Source organism: Eretmochelys imbricata, chromosome 14 (genome assembly GCF_965152235.1).
Source record: "Eretmochelys imbricata isolate rEreImb1 chromosome 14, rEreImb1.hap1, whole genome shotgun sequence".
NCBI classification, from domain to species: Eukaryota; Metazoa; Chordata; order Testudines; family Cheloniidae; genus Eretmochelys; species Eretmochelys imbricata.
In genome coordinates this window covers 55,742,416-55,755,663 of record NC_135585.1, presented here as the reverse complement: position 1 = coordinate 55,755,663, position 13,248 = coordinate 55,742,416, and the positions used below count along the sequence as shown (strand labels likewise).

The window sequence follows — 13,248 nt, the reverse complement described above, 5'->3', positions numbered from 1 at the left end:
TGGAAACACATTTATCTCGGAGAACTGGGTCCTAAACACAGTGGAATCTGGGTATAGCCTCCAATTTTTGTCTACCTCACCTTCCTACCCACCCTCCCATCCCTCTTCAGGGACCCTTCTCACAAGCAGCGGTTGGAGCAGGAGGTAAAATCCCTCCTTCGGATGGGAGCTGTGGCAGAGGTTCCTTACCCGCTAAGGGGAAAGGGGCTCTGTTCCCGTTGCGTCCTGATCTCCAAAGCCAGGGGAGGTCTCAGACCGATCCTAGACCTTCCTCGGCTCAATCGCTATCTCAGAAAGTGGAAGTTCTGCATGGTCTCCTTGGCCTCCATCATCCTGTGGCTGAATCCAGGGGGTTGGTCTGCCGCCCTCGACTTGAAAGATTCAGACTTCCACATATCAATTTTCCAAGGCCACAGAAGGTGTCTAAGATTTGCGGTAAACTAGACCCATTACCAATTTGCGGCCCTGCCATTCGGTCTGTCGTCCGCCCTGGCAGTCTTCACCAAGTGTATGGCAGTAGCAGGGGCCTTTCTGAGAAAGAGAGTCCACGTTTTCCCATATCGTGCGTTCTTGGCCCAGATCGCAAGCCGGACTATCTCCGTTCTCATGGACAATACAACAGCCACGTGCTACATCAACGGGCAGGGCGGCGCTCGCTCTTCCCCCCCCATGCCGGGAGGCAGCTCGTCCGTGGGGTTTCTGCATCGCACGTTCCACCGACCTCGAAACCTCTCCTCTACCAGGGGCGCAGAACCAGCCTGCGGATCGTCTCCGCAGGTCCTTTTCCACTCACCATGAGTGGTCCTGTCACCCAGATATCGCCAATGACCCTTCCACAGGCGGGGATTTCCCCCGTAGACCTGTTTGCACCCACGCCAACAGGCCATGCCAGCAGCTCTCCTCCCTGAGGGGTCACAGCCCCTTACGGACGCCTTCCTGCGGACGTGGTCAACTGACCTGTTCTGCGCCTTTCCCCCATTCCGTTGATACACAAGGGTCTGACGAAGAGCAAGCAGGACCGAGCCCGGGTCATCCCGATAGCCCCAGCGTGGCCCAGACGACACTGGTGCACCACGCTCGTACCCCTTCCGGTAGAGGCCCCGCTCCGGATCCCACTGCACCCGGACCTGATCACTCAGGACCATGGCCAGCTGCTCCACCCGAACCTTCGCTCGCAGCACCTGCGGGCCTGGAATCTTCCTGGCTAAACCCTGAGGATCCGGCTTGTTCAGAGCCAGTTTGTAGAGTTCTGCTTGGCAGTGGGAAACCCTCCATGAGGGCGACTGAGATGGGGCAAAGCGGAAATGATTCTCCATCTGCTCCACCCAATGCGGCATTACACCCGTGCAGTCCTCGCTGCAGCTCATTCTGGGTTACCTCCGATCCCTGAACCAGCAAGGCCTGGCCTTCCCTTCAGTCAAAGTCCAGCTAGTGGCCGTCTCAGCCGGCCGTCCAAAGGTTTTCTCACCGGGGAATGGTAATTCGTTTCCTCAGAGGCCTGGAGGGGGTATTTCCCTCAGATGAAGGAACCGCTCCCCCCTGAGGACCTGAACCTTGTGCTCTGAAAACTGACGGGCTCAGCCTTCAAGCCTCTAGCTCCATGCTGATTGCTGCACCTCTGTGGCAAGGTCGCCTTTCCGGCGCCCATCACGTCGGCCAGAAGAGGGTCAGAGATCCAAGCCCTCGCTGCGGAGCCCCCAGACACGATCTCCTTTAGACACAAAGTCCAGCTACGCCCATCTCCAAAGTTCCTCCCAAACGTGGGGTCCCCAATTCCACTTGAACCAGCTGGTTTTTCTCCCAGTCTTTTACCCTAAGCTGCACGCAGACCGGGAAGGACAACGCCTGCGCTCACTGGACGTCAGACGGGCGATGGCATTTGACATTCGGGGACTAACCCCTTCCCGTAAATCCCCGCAGCTTTTCTTAGCTCTAGCGGGAAGAATGAAGGAGCTCCCCATCTCCGCCCAGAGGATTTCGTCTTGGGTTACATCGCGCATCCAGGTGTGTCCTGACCTCACGGGGATTCCCCGTCTGCCGAACGTAACTGCTCATTTCACAGTGTCTCAGGCCTCTTCACTGGCCCTTCTAGCGCAAGTCCCTGCTCGGGGTACCTGCAGCGCTGCGACCTGCTCCTCGGCGCGCACGGTCCCAGCGCGCTGGGCCCTCACTCAGCAGGCCAGAGACGACGCACGCTCTGGCCCCGCTGAGCTGCAGCCGGCTTGTCCTTGAACTCCGGGCCCACCTCCGGTGCCGCGGCTTGAGTCACCGAAATCGGAATGGACGCGAGCAAGCGCTGGAATCAGGAACAACGGCTACTGATCGATGAGAAGGAACTGAGGGGCGCGGTGGGGCCCCTTCTACCGGCTCTAGGAGCGTACGGGGGCGCCCGAGCCCACCCGATGGGTAGCGCTAGGGGGAAATATTCCGGCAGCGGTGCTCGGGTGCAAACGCCCCTACCTGGGAATGGACGTGTGCAGCACATCTCGAAGACCTGCAGTTACAGAAAGGTTAGTAGCGGTTATTTCCCCAGCAATCAGGGGGTTCTTCAAATGGAGACTTGGCTTTTTCCCCAAAGATGATCCCTGTTTGTCCCCGGGCCCAAGGAATGGCGATTTCCCTCTTCTCTTGTCCAGCACCGTCTCACCGAGGGAGGAGCTCTGGCAAATGCTGGGTGTTCGTGGAGCCCTCGAGATCCACACCCACTGCACACGGGCTGTGTGCGCGTCCAGGGCTCAGTTTGTTCTCTGCCATTTGACATCTGAAGGAAAACCAGCATCAAAATCTGCCATGCCAGGATGGCTGAGATGGTGCATCCCGCAGCCTACAAGTCAGAGCCGCCCCAGCATCCGCCCCCCTCGCTGAGAGCTGCAGCAGCCCCGGGGCTGCGGGTTTGTGCTGCCCCGTATGGTGAGAGCTTCCCACCGTGTCATAGCTGGACACGCCGGCACCAGCCCATGCTGCTGTCGGTGGCAGGGGGCCCTGTGCTGTGTCTGCCGGTAGCAGAGAAGGGGCTGAGCACCCCGGTTGTCGTTCTGTCGGAACAGCCCTGACAGCTCCCTGCTGTGGGAATCCCCTGGGGTCCGGGTCTGCGCCCGTGTAGCTGGGAGAGAAACGGAAAACCTGTCCTGAGAGATTGTCCATTTCCTTTCTCTGAGTCACGAGGTCCATGACCCAACCCCCCCCACCCCCCTTTGGAGCATTTCTCTGGCCGGCTGGATAAAAAGCCCTGGCGGGTCCATCCTAGCCCAGTTCCTCTGCAGCAGGAACTCACCGTTTCTCTCTGTAATGCTAAAGGCTCATTCCTGACGCTCAGCCCACAGCGGCCGGTGTCCTGTACGTGGGGAGCTGTCTCGGCAGGCAGGCTCTGGGGGCAGCTGGCCCGGTCCTTACCAGGCACCACCTGCCGGGTCTGTTCGTGCCCATGGAGCTGCAGCCGGCCTGGCTTGGGGGACAGAGCTGCGGCCCCGGTAAAACGGAGCAGAAACTGTCAGTCAGTCGGAATCACTTTTCAAACGCGGGAATAGTTTGTTTTGCCTTCTCGTGGCTGAGGCGTTTGGGGGACACCCCCCATCCCAGGGCGTGAGAGAGCATCCGGGGTCACACTGTAACCAGGAATGCACACGCGACCCCAGGGCTCCCCTACCCCGTACTAGCCCAAAGTCGGGTGGTTCTGGCCCCACTCCAGGAACTTCCCCCTTCTCCCCAAACCCAGCGTCCTCATTCATTAATTCTGTGCCCCCCCCCCAGCCCACATCCCCGGGCCTCTCCCTGTCCTGTCTGTGCTGAGCTTCCCGCACCCCCAGCTGCCTGCATGTCCCGGCCGTGCCGAGCTCAGGCTGTTCCCTTGCAGGGCAGGAGGCTCCGCTCCCATCTTAGTGCAGAGCCGGGAGTGGGGGTGACCCAGGAGGGCAGCGTCTTGAGGGGAGCTGGGTTGGGGGACCGAGGGGGCTGGTGCAGAAGGAGCTGGGGTGGGGGCACAGAAGGTGCAGAGGGGGCTGCTGCTGAGGCGGGGGGGGGGGGGGGGGGACAGAGCAGGCAGGGGATGGAGGGGACTGGGGCAGAGGAGGACAGACCGGCACGAAGCAGTTTCAGAAGCAGGCTGGAGGAAGGGGCTGTTGTAGGGTGGCAGTGGGTGCAGAGGGGTTACACAGGGTGCAGGGCCAAGATGGCATCGAGAGGGGTGCACTGGGGGGCAGTGCAGGGGCTGGAGGTGAGCCTCCCCTGGGTGGGACTCAACGGGGAGCAGACACCAAAAGGCAGGAGGACAAGATCAGGAGGAGAGACCCGGGGAATGGGGTGAGCCCGGGGAGGGGACCCCGGTGCCTGGAGGGGGGGAGAGGGGGCCGTTTTAGCTAGTTCATCCCCTGGCTGCCATGGCCCCAGGGCTGTGGGATGTGCCGTGCTGAGGGGACCCAGGCAGCCTGCCCAGCTTCTGGGGTTCGCTGTGCAGCTGGGGGCTAATTGTGTCCAACCTGCGCTGAGCTCAGGCTGGTGCCAGCTGCGAAGATGGTTAATGGGGTCGGCTCCCGCCCCCAGCAGGCACTGAACTGCCATTAATGGCTTGGCGTGAACCCCCGCAGTGACCCATGGAGGTGGGGGGGCTGGCTGGACGCTGTACAGGGGCCTGGTTCAGGGTGGTGGGGGGGGACATGCTCTGCTCTGCCTGGGCGTTGGGCCCTTTTCAGTGTCTCGGGCTGGGCCCCTCCCCCAAATTGCCTGTCACGGGTGAACACGCAGCCCAGACTGTGCTTTTCTCTGGGTGGGATGGGGGCGTGTGAGGGTGTTTGGGACCCCGGCTGGGCTGTTCTCGTACCTCCCCCTCCCCCCGCTGCACCCACGGGCTCCCTGCTTCTGTTTGCTGAGCTAGTCGCCCTCCCTGCCCCGAGCTTCTCTTTCCTGCCCCCAATGCCCCATGTCCCTCCACACCTCCTGGCAGCCCAGGGTGCAGCCATGTTCCAAGGGCAGCCCTGCTTTGGGTTCCCGGCCAACCCGGGCAGGGGGAGCCACCTTAGCCAAGGGCAGTGTCTCTCCCTACAGCCAGGCAGACGGCAAACGCCCTTAACACAGGGCGTCCTGCAGCTCCAGCCCTGAGAGCAGCGGGAGAGGGCGGCCAGTCTGAAAAGGAGCGAAACCACCGGAGTTTGCTCCTGGGGGTCCCTGGGCCATGGTCACGCCCCGGAGCGCTGGACGGCACCTGGAGCTTTGCGCTAGAAACTGGAACAGTAGATAATGGGAACATCGGGCACTTGTGGGGCGGGGGCCCTGCTGGGTGGGGTCAGTGTGAACAGGGAGGGGGCAGAGGGACCCTGCATGGTTGCTCTAGCCAGAGCAGGGTTAAGGGTGGGGGGCCCCATTCTCTCTCTTCATGGGGGGGCTCCCCTGACAACCCCTCTGGCTGCAACCCAAGTGTGTTGGGGGCTCCCTCCAGAGAGCAGGGGCTGGGCTGGGGATGGAGGGACTGGCCCCCAGAGCAGGTGGGGCACTGGGCTGGCCAGAGGCAGTGACCGCAGTGTGAGGGGACCAGGGATGCGAACAATGCCGGGGGGGGCCTTTCCCTGCCACAGCCAGAGCACCCCCTGCACTGGGAAACCCACCTGCCACTGAGGGGGGTACATGTGGGGCTGTGTGAGCTCTGGTGGGCACAGGGCTGAGGGGACCCCAGGGTGGCCAGGCTGCAGACAGCTTACCGTAGGGGGGTGTGGCGGGGCCCACTCGCCTCTCGTTAGCGCCCCTGCCGGCCAGGTGTGTGTCTGCACTTTTCCCCAACTTTGCCCTGATTTGCGGTGACCCCGGCCAGCAGTTCACCTTCTCAGGCAGGTTTTCAGTGACTCACCCCTCTGGCCGAGTCTCTCTCAGTCCGTATGTGAAACCCACGGAAACTAACCCCCTTCTGGGGTACGCCGTCCAACAGGGCCTGTCACAGCACCCTGCTTACAGCCCCTCCTGGGCTCGCTCAAGTGTGGTCCCCTGCTCTGGTACGGAGCAGTGACCCCTCGGCTTCCTCCCTGGGGGCTCTTCGCCGGGGGCCCCAGCTCCGTCACGGTTAATAGTTCAGCTGCCTTTGGGGGGGGGTAACAAAGCTTAACAAGTCGTGACTCTTCTGGGTTTTCAGCACCCTCTGGGCTACTCCTCGCTCAGAGTTTGTCACCCGCTGTGACCGATAGGGGTGACCCAGGCCCACCCACCCGCTATTCCGGGTCCCAACTCAGGGGCCCGATAAGTAGCAGCTGCCTGCTGCTTTCCTTTAACCGTTTGCTATTGCATATCCCCGGGCCCCTTCCCCACAGCCCCAGGACTTCGCCTGCTCCTCTGGCTCCAGCCAGCACTGATCTGCCCAGCCCTGCAGCCAGCCAGCCAGCCAGGAGCCCCGTCTCCTCGGCTCCAGCCAGCAACTGAACTCCTCTGCCCAGCGGCTCCTTTTTTAGGATCCTGCTGGTCTCTGATTGGCTGTTCCCCCAGCCTCTCCAGACAGCTTGGAGGACTCACCTCTACTGCTGTTTACCTGGGGCAGGGTGTGATGAGCAGAGGGTCTCAGGGTCTGGTGCCCCCATCGCAGGGCGGCTGGGGGTGTTCGAGAATCTCGAGCTGCTCCCTGTGGCTCAAATCATGACCCAGCCTTGGGCCCCGGCTCCGTGTGTTTCAGGACTTCACACTTTCCAACTGATGTGCGGCTGTGAGCTCCGGGGTGACGGCTCCAAAGGGGGGTTTTTTCAGTATGCATACGATGGGCGAGACTTCATCAGCCTGGATAAGGACCGGGAGACCTGGGTGGCGGCAGATGACGGGGCTCAGATCACCAAACGGAAATGGGATGGTGACAAGAGCATCGCTCAGAGACAGAGAGCCTACCTGGAGGAGACCTGCATCGAGTGGCTGGGGAAGTACCTGGAGTACGGGAAGGAGACGCTGCAGAGGAGAGGTGAGGGGGGCTCGTCAGACCCGGGGCTCACTGAGCGGGATGTATCCTCACTGCAGAGATCGCTCCCCCACGTCCGTCGTGCTGAGCGTCGTCCCTGGCAGGACGTTTCTGTCCCCCCGTGAGGTGAGGCCCCAGCATCGCTGCAGGAGCCGCCGTTCGTCGCCCTGCCCCGTTCAGCCCCCGCCCCCCCCCCCCAGCTGAGCGGAGCCCCTCGGGGTGTCTGCGCCCTGGCCATGGGCCACGTGTATCCGAATCTGACGTGAGAGCGCGGCTGCCCCAGGCCCCGTCCCTCTGGCCAGGCCGGGGCCGTGCTGTCCCCTGCGGTGCATTGCCCGAGCGCTGCCTGCTCCGGCCGGAAGGGGGAGCCGTCTGGGGTCACTGGGCTGAGAGAGGCCGGGGGGGCTCAGGTGCTGGGTCTCCCTGTGCAGGGGTCTGAGCCGGTGCCTCCCACGGGGGGTTCCAGCCCCCTCGGCTGCTGCCGCCCCGGGGAATCCAGCGCGGGGAGTTTCTCTCTAGCTCCGTGTCTCCTTCCCCCAGAGCCACCGCGGGTGCAGGTGAGCGACCGGCCGAGCCGGGATGCGGGTCTCACCACCCTCTCCTGCCGGGTCCACGGCTTCTACCCGCGGAACGTGGCCGTCGTGTGGCTGAAGAAGGGGGTGGCCATGCAGCAGGAGACGAACCGTGGGACCGTGGTTCCCAGCGGGGACGGGACCTACCAGACCCGGGCCACCATCGACATCGACCCCAGCAGAGAGACCGATTATACCTGCTGCGTGGAGCACCCCAGCCTGGCGGAGGATCTGAGAGTGCCCTGGAGTAAGGGGGGACTGGCCCTGGGATGGGAGGAAGGGGGCGGGGGGAAAACCCAGGATACTAATGCGGGGGTGAAGTGACTGACCCCTGGGATGTGGGGGAGGGGAATTCAGTGGGGTTGTGGGGCTCTAGTGGGGGGTTGGGGTGACTGACCTCTGTGATGGGGGTGGGGGGGATACAGGACACTAGTAGGGGAGCCAGGAGATTGACCCCCCGTAATGGGGGGGAGGGGATTTTGGGGGGTTATGGGGCACCAATGTGGGGTGAGGTGACTGACCCATGTAACAGAGCATGCGGGTTTGGGGTTCCCCCGTTCACTGTCCCATTCCTGTTTCCTTTTCAGAGCCCAAGTCCAGCGTGATGCTGATCGTGGGTATCGTCATTGGGGTTCTCGTGCTGGTCGCTGCCGTCGCTGGAGCCGTTGTCTTCCTCAGTAAGTGCCGGGTGGGGCACCAACACGCCATCTGTGCCAGGCCGTGGTGACGTGCCCATCACCCTGGTGCCGGGGCTGGGAGATTGCTGGGCTGCTCTGGACTGGCTGGGCCCCTGCACCCGCCCCTACAGCCCCAGGCGTCAGTGCTGTGTGGCTGCCCCGCTCTGCTGCTGGGCCCAGGGCTGCCCGGTGGGGAGCAAAGGGGCAGTTTGCTCTGGGCCCCCTAGCCGCAGAAGCTGAGGAGTGCTGAGCTGGCATGTGGGGTCGCAGCGCCCCACCTGAGTCTGTGCTGTGACCCCGTGCGCCAGGTCGCAGGGCCCAGAGTGGGGAGCCGGGCCCAGCCCCCCAGGACAGGCGCCCCCGAGGCAGGCTGAGTGTGGGGCAGGGTCGCTCTCTGCCCCTCACCATCTGGGTCTCCCCCTGCGTGTTGACACCCTTGCAATGGTGGGGGGCCTCAGACTCTGCCCCAGGCCCCCCGTGACAGTCTGTGCGCCCCCCCCCAGTCACACAAACGGGGGTAGAGGGCAGAAGAGCACCGCCTACGAGTCCTTTCCACAGCTTTCCAGATGGCCAGGTCAGGGTCTAAGGTCCAAAACACAGGTGATGGGGGAAGCAGGGCAGCGTGGCCTGGTGGCCAGAGTTCAGTGGGGGGGGGCACCCACCAAGGGATGTGCAGCCCCAGTACGGGGGCCCCGACCCAGTCTGCCACTGACTCAGCGGGGGGGTCCTACCGAGACACGCCGAGCTTTCCCGGGTGGGAGGTACCACTCCATCACCCTCCCTGGGTCACTCCCGACCGGAGCCTGCGCTGGGGTCTCCCATGAGCCTTCGGATTCTCCCTGGTGGGTCGGGCCTGTGGCTCCTCCAATCGCCGGGGTTCAAGTGGGCCCAGGGAGACTCTGATTCCCAGCACAGTCAGGGCTGTGGGCTGGCCCTCCGCCGGCCCTTCCCAGGCAGGTCCTTCCCCTGCGGCCGCCAGCCCAGAAGGAGCTGGGCTCCCTCCCTTTATACTGCGAGAGCGTGGGGAGCATGCCAGCACCGCTGGGGAGGTGGGACTTCTGCTGTCAATAATACGGGCTTAACCCTGTCTGGGCTAGTTCAGGGTCAGCAGACCCCGTCACACCCCCCAAAACTCTGTGTGGCCCTGGCTGGGCCAGAGCCACCGGAAAATGGTCCGTACAGAGCCTGTCGTCCTGCCCCTGCAATGGGCCGGGCCCCTTGGGACAGATGGGAGCCAGTTCCTGCCCTGGGAGCAGCCGTGCTCATTGCAATCTGCCTTGTCTCTGCAGGGAAGAAGAAAGACGGCTACAAAGCGGCTGCAGGTAAGTGCTGAGCCCTCTTTGTGCCCCTGTTCCTGTCGCTGGGTGACCCGGTACATGGCAGCCTGGGGCCAGCACCCAGAGACCTCCCCTAGCTCCCCACGGCCTCTGAGGCTGGGGAGCTGCAGCAGCGGGACTGGCCAGCGACAGTCCTGGGCAGTGACACTAATGCCCTGGCTGGGCCTGGGTGCTCTGTACAGGTCGCCCATCACCATGGTATCTGGGCACAGTGGTAAAACACCAACACCTGGCTCAGAGTCACGGGGCTGTGTACGTATATGATGAGTGTGGGGCAGGGAGAACAGGGACCCTGCGTTCCACGAGACACTGACCCCGGCTTCCTTCTCCCTCACAGCTTACGAAGGCTCTGCCAGCTCCGGTAGGTGACGGGCGGGTGACGCTAGCCCAGGGGACGTGCTGGGGCCTGAGGCCTCGGGGGGAGGCACAGGACGTGTTAACGGACCTCGGGGTCCCTCTGTGGGGTGGGGGGGTCCCTGGTGTTTCGGTGACACTGGGGGTTTGGCTGCATGGGGAGATTGACCGGCAGAGCTAAATTATTCAGTCACAGCTGTGCTGGTGGATTTCCCCTGATTAGGCTGAGTTCAAAGGAACCTAGGGGAGTCGGGGGAGTGTCAGCACCCAACTCCGCTCGGCTGCTTAGAAATTTCCAGCCCGCGCTCTGCAGCCGCCCGTGAAGTCGGTAGCGGGGCACACACCTCATGCCGGACCGGCCGTGTGTGTTCCCCGTGGGGTTGGGGGCGTCTGACCCCTCGGAGCAGCATTTCGCCCTGGCAGGGTCTGGCCTGGGTCTAACCCCACCCCCTCCTGCTGCGGCTGGGAGCTGGGTTTGGCGCCGATGGGACGTGTTGTACACCGGGGGGGGGGGATGTAGGAGCCTCGGCCCCACTGATTTCAATGGGGTTTGGACTCCCGAGTCACTAAGGTGCTTCTGAGAGTCCCACCCCCGTATGTCCATGTCCCCAGTGGGGGGGCGGCTCAGGGATCTTAGCCCCGGGGAGCAGTGACCAGCCCTGACTCCCTCTGGCTGCCCCCTCGTCGTCCCTCGCACCAGGGCAAAGTGCAGCTGCTCGGCTGGGGCAGCGTCACCCCCGCCCTGCAGCAGGGTAAACGCCGACACGAGGGGCCGGGCGGGGATCGGGGCCGGAGACGCTAACACCCCCCTTCTCCTTCTCCCCTCCCAGGAAGCAACCAGGGATCCCACACCGGCATCAAGGGTAAGCGAGGGGGAGACCAGCCAGGGGGGTTCCGTGGGGGGAGACCCCTGCCCAGAGTCCCCCAGCCCTGCCCCTCTGACCAGCCAGGCGTGGGGAGCCCTGCCCCGATCTCCCTGCAGTCAGGGGGTGCTGCGTGTGGGGGCGGGTCTGCATCTCCCCTCTGCAGGCGGCAGGGACTCGGGGAGGGGGTGTGGGGTGTGTCCGGCTCCAGGGGAAGGGGCCGGGATGCGTCACGGATGCCGCGCTGGCCGCCGGGAGCAGTGATCGCTGTAGCTCGGTGGGTGCGGTGAACGGCTTTACGGTCCCCCCCCGGCGCGGGGTGTGGCGACCCGTCAGGGCTTTACCCCGAGCGCCAGGTGAGCGCCCGGTATCGTGGCTGGCGCTGCCGACTCTGCTCACCTGGACCCCAGCACTGACTCTCCCCGTCTCGTTTCTGCAGCGTGACGGAGCCCGTCGGCCCCTGCGCGGCCTGCTGGGGGGACCCAGGCGCGAGGAGAGACCGGAGCAGATCAGGCTCCTGGGCATGCAACAGCTCATCAGCACCTTCCACAGCCTGCTTAAAGCCCTTTGCCTTGATTGTACCCGAGCTAAACGCCCGGCTGTGAGAGAATTTAACTCTTCGTGGCTGCAGACTGCCGGGGCTGGTCGGGGTCGCGTACTGTTTGATTTCTACAGAACTCTCTCTTTTTTCTTTTTTTTTTTTTTTTTTTTTGACAAAATGAAAACTTGTATCGCTGAGGATCTTGTTTGTATAGAAGAGTAACCAGCGTGGGCTGGAATGAATCATTACCCAGCACACACTGTTCTGTCTGCTTCCATTGTAACAGACCCAGATTCTGTTTCTGCGGTGATTAAGGTATTAAAATATTATTCTTTTTGCTGCTGCAGCTTCCTGTGTAATGGGATAAATCCTGCTGTCAGGGCAATGGTCACGCCAGTGTAAGGCCTTGTCTACATTGCGATTTGCACTGGTGTAACTACAAAGCTGTGAACTTAAAGTGGGCTAGTTAAATCCCTGTATGGACATGCTTAATCTGGTGTAAGACGGGGCTTGTTTTGATTTAAACTGACAAGTGAAACCAGAAAAAGCCACACCTCTTCTACCAGAATCAATCCGTGTCCGCTCACTGATCTGGTGCACGTTTGTGTGTAGACAAAGCCTAAGCGGGCTCCGATTCTGCTCCCAAATGGGTTGATTTTATGTGTGACGGATGTAATTTTTTTCTTTTGTTAAGGTTTTAACAACTGTTTTAAATAGTAACATTGTAAATCTCCTGGCGATTTTCATGGGGACACAATAAATTTGTGATTTTTACTCTCGTCAGCCCGTTTGGAGGATTCTTTGTCGGTGGCAGGCCAGGGAATGGGAGGGTGTATCGCAGGGCTGAGGCGTGCAGGGACCTGGCAGGAAGGGGCTGGCGCGTGTACGTTGGGTTTGGGGTGGTTGGAAGTGTTTGGGGGGGTGAATAATGGGCGTTGGGCAGGGGCGGGGCTGGGCAGCAGCAACACAGATGAGACGCAGCTGCCCAGAGCCGCCCTGCCCTGTGTGACCAGCTGACCAAGGGGCCAAGACAGGCCAGGCTGCCCCTGCTGACTGCTCATCGGATACAGGGCAGAGATGATGGGTTAGGAACATTACAGGGACTCAGGAGGAGAGTTTCCAGAGTGCCTAAGGGATTTAGGAGTATGTCTACCAGGAATAGGCAATGAACCTGATGCTCCTAAATCCCTTAGTGCTTTGGAAAGCCTCCTCACAGATCCCTTTAAACGCAGGTTCAAATGAGCAGCCAGCCCCTTAACCCCTCCTCCAGCTGCAGCAGGGAGCATGGGGAGGGGTGGGGAGTGGGGCAGCCAAGCTGGGTCGGGGGCTGACAGGCCCTTTGAACGGGGGAGCTAAGCCAGGCTGAGATGCAGGAGGCTGTTTGCAGCCACCATTGCTCTAGGGTCCGAGTGCCAGTCTGCCCTGTGTGGGGCCACGCAGCCTGGGCCCTGCACACAGTAACCCCCGGGCTAGGACAGGGTTCAGATCCTGGAATGGGGCTGGGGGGCTGGCCTGGGGGCTCTGACAGCCGACTGGGGCCGGCTGGGGAGAATGAATTCTTCAGAGGGCAGCACCTCTCTGTGGCCTTTTCCCCCTGTCGCTAACGGGTCTGAGGGGCGGGCAGCTCACACAGGATGTTGGTTTGGGGGGGTTTCTTCGCCTTTACCAGTCTTCCCCCCCCCGCAATAAATACGGTGCGTGACGTGCGCTGTGCTCTGGGCTGCTTGGGGGTTTCATACGGACGCTTGCCCGTGGGGTGAGGAAACCCTCGCCTGCTAAGGCCTGAGCCACACTGGGGGTCCGAGGGGCCTGGCCCCAGGAAACTCCACACAGACATATAGGTTGGGGTCAGGAGTGGGAGCCCATCCACCTCCCCACCCATCTGGCTGACGGAGTCTATGGCCTTGGGACCCAGCAAGGGAGCTAGACACTGGGGCTTTTCCGCAGGGTTCAAATCTCCAGCCTGCTCAAAGGCAGTGAAGTGG

At 62.3% G+C, this 13,248-nt stretch overlaps 1 protein-coding gene across 1 annotated transcript in view; it reads left to right on the top strand.

Moving 5' to 3' along the window:
- Nucleotides 1-12,046, top strand: part of LOC144275137 (major histocompatibility complex class I-related protein 1-like) — a 32,194-nt gene extending 20,148 nt beyond the window's left edge. The window contains exons 3-9 of the mRNA XM_077834274.1: nucleotides 6,647-6,922; nucleotides 7,460-7,738; nucleotides 8,079-8,168; nucleotides 9,458-9,490; nucleotides 9,843-9,866; nucleotides 10,690-10,722; nucleotides 11,162-12,046. Of these exons, the coding sequence (XP_077690400.1) occupies nucleotides 6,647-6,922; nucleotides 7,460-7,738; nucleotides 8,079-8,168; nucleotides 9,458-9,490; nucleotides 9,843-9,866; nucleotides 10,690-10,722; nucleotides 11,162-11,166 (740 nt within the window). The 3' untranslated portion in view covers nucleotides 11,167-12,046. The remainder of the gene's footprint in view (nucleotides 1-6,646; nucleotides 6,923-7,459; nucleotides 7,739-8,078; nucleotides 8,169-9,457; nucleotides 9,491-9,842; nucleotides 9,867-10,689; nucleotides 10,723-11,161) is intronic.
- Nucleotides 12,047-13,248: the final 1,202 nt, after the last annotated feature.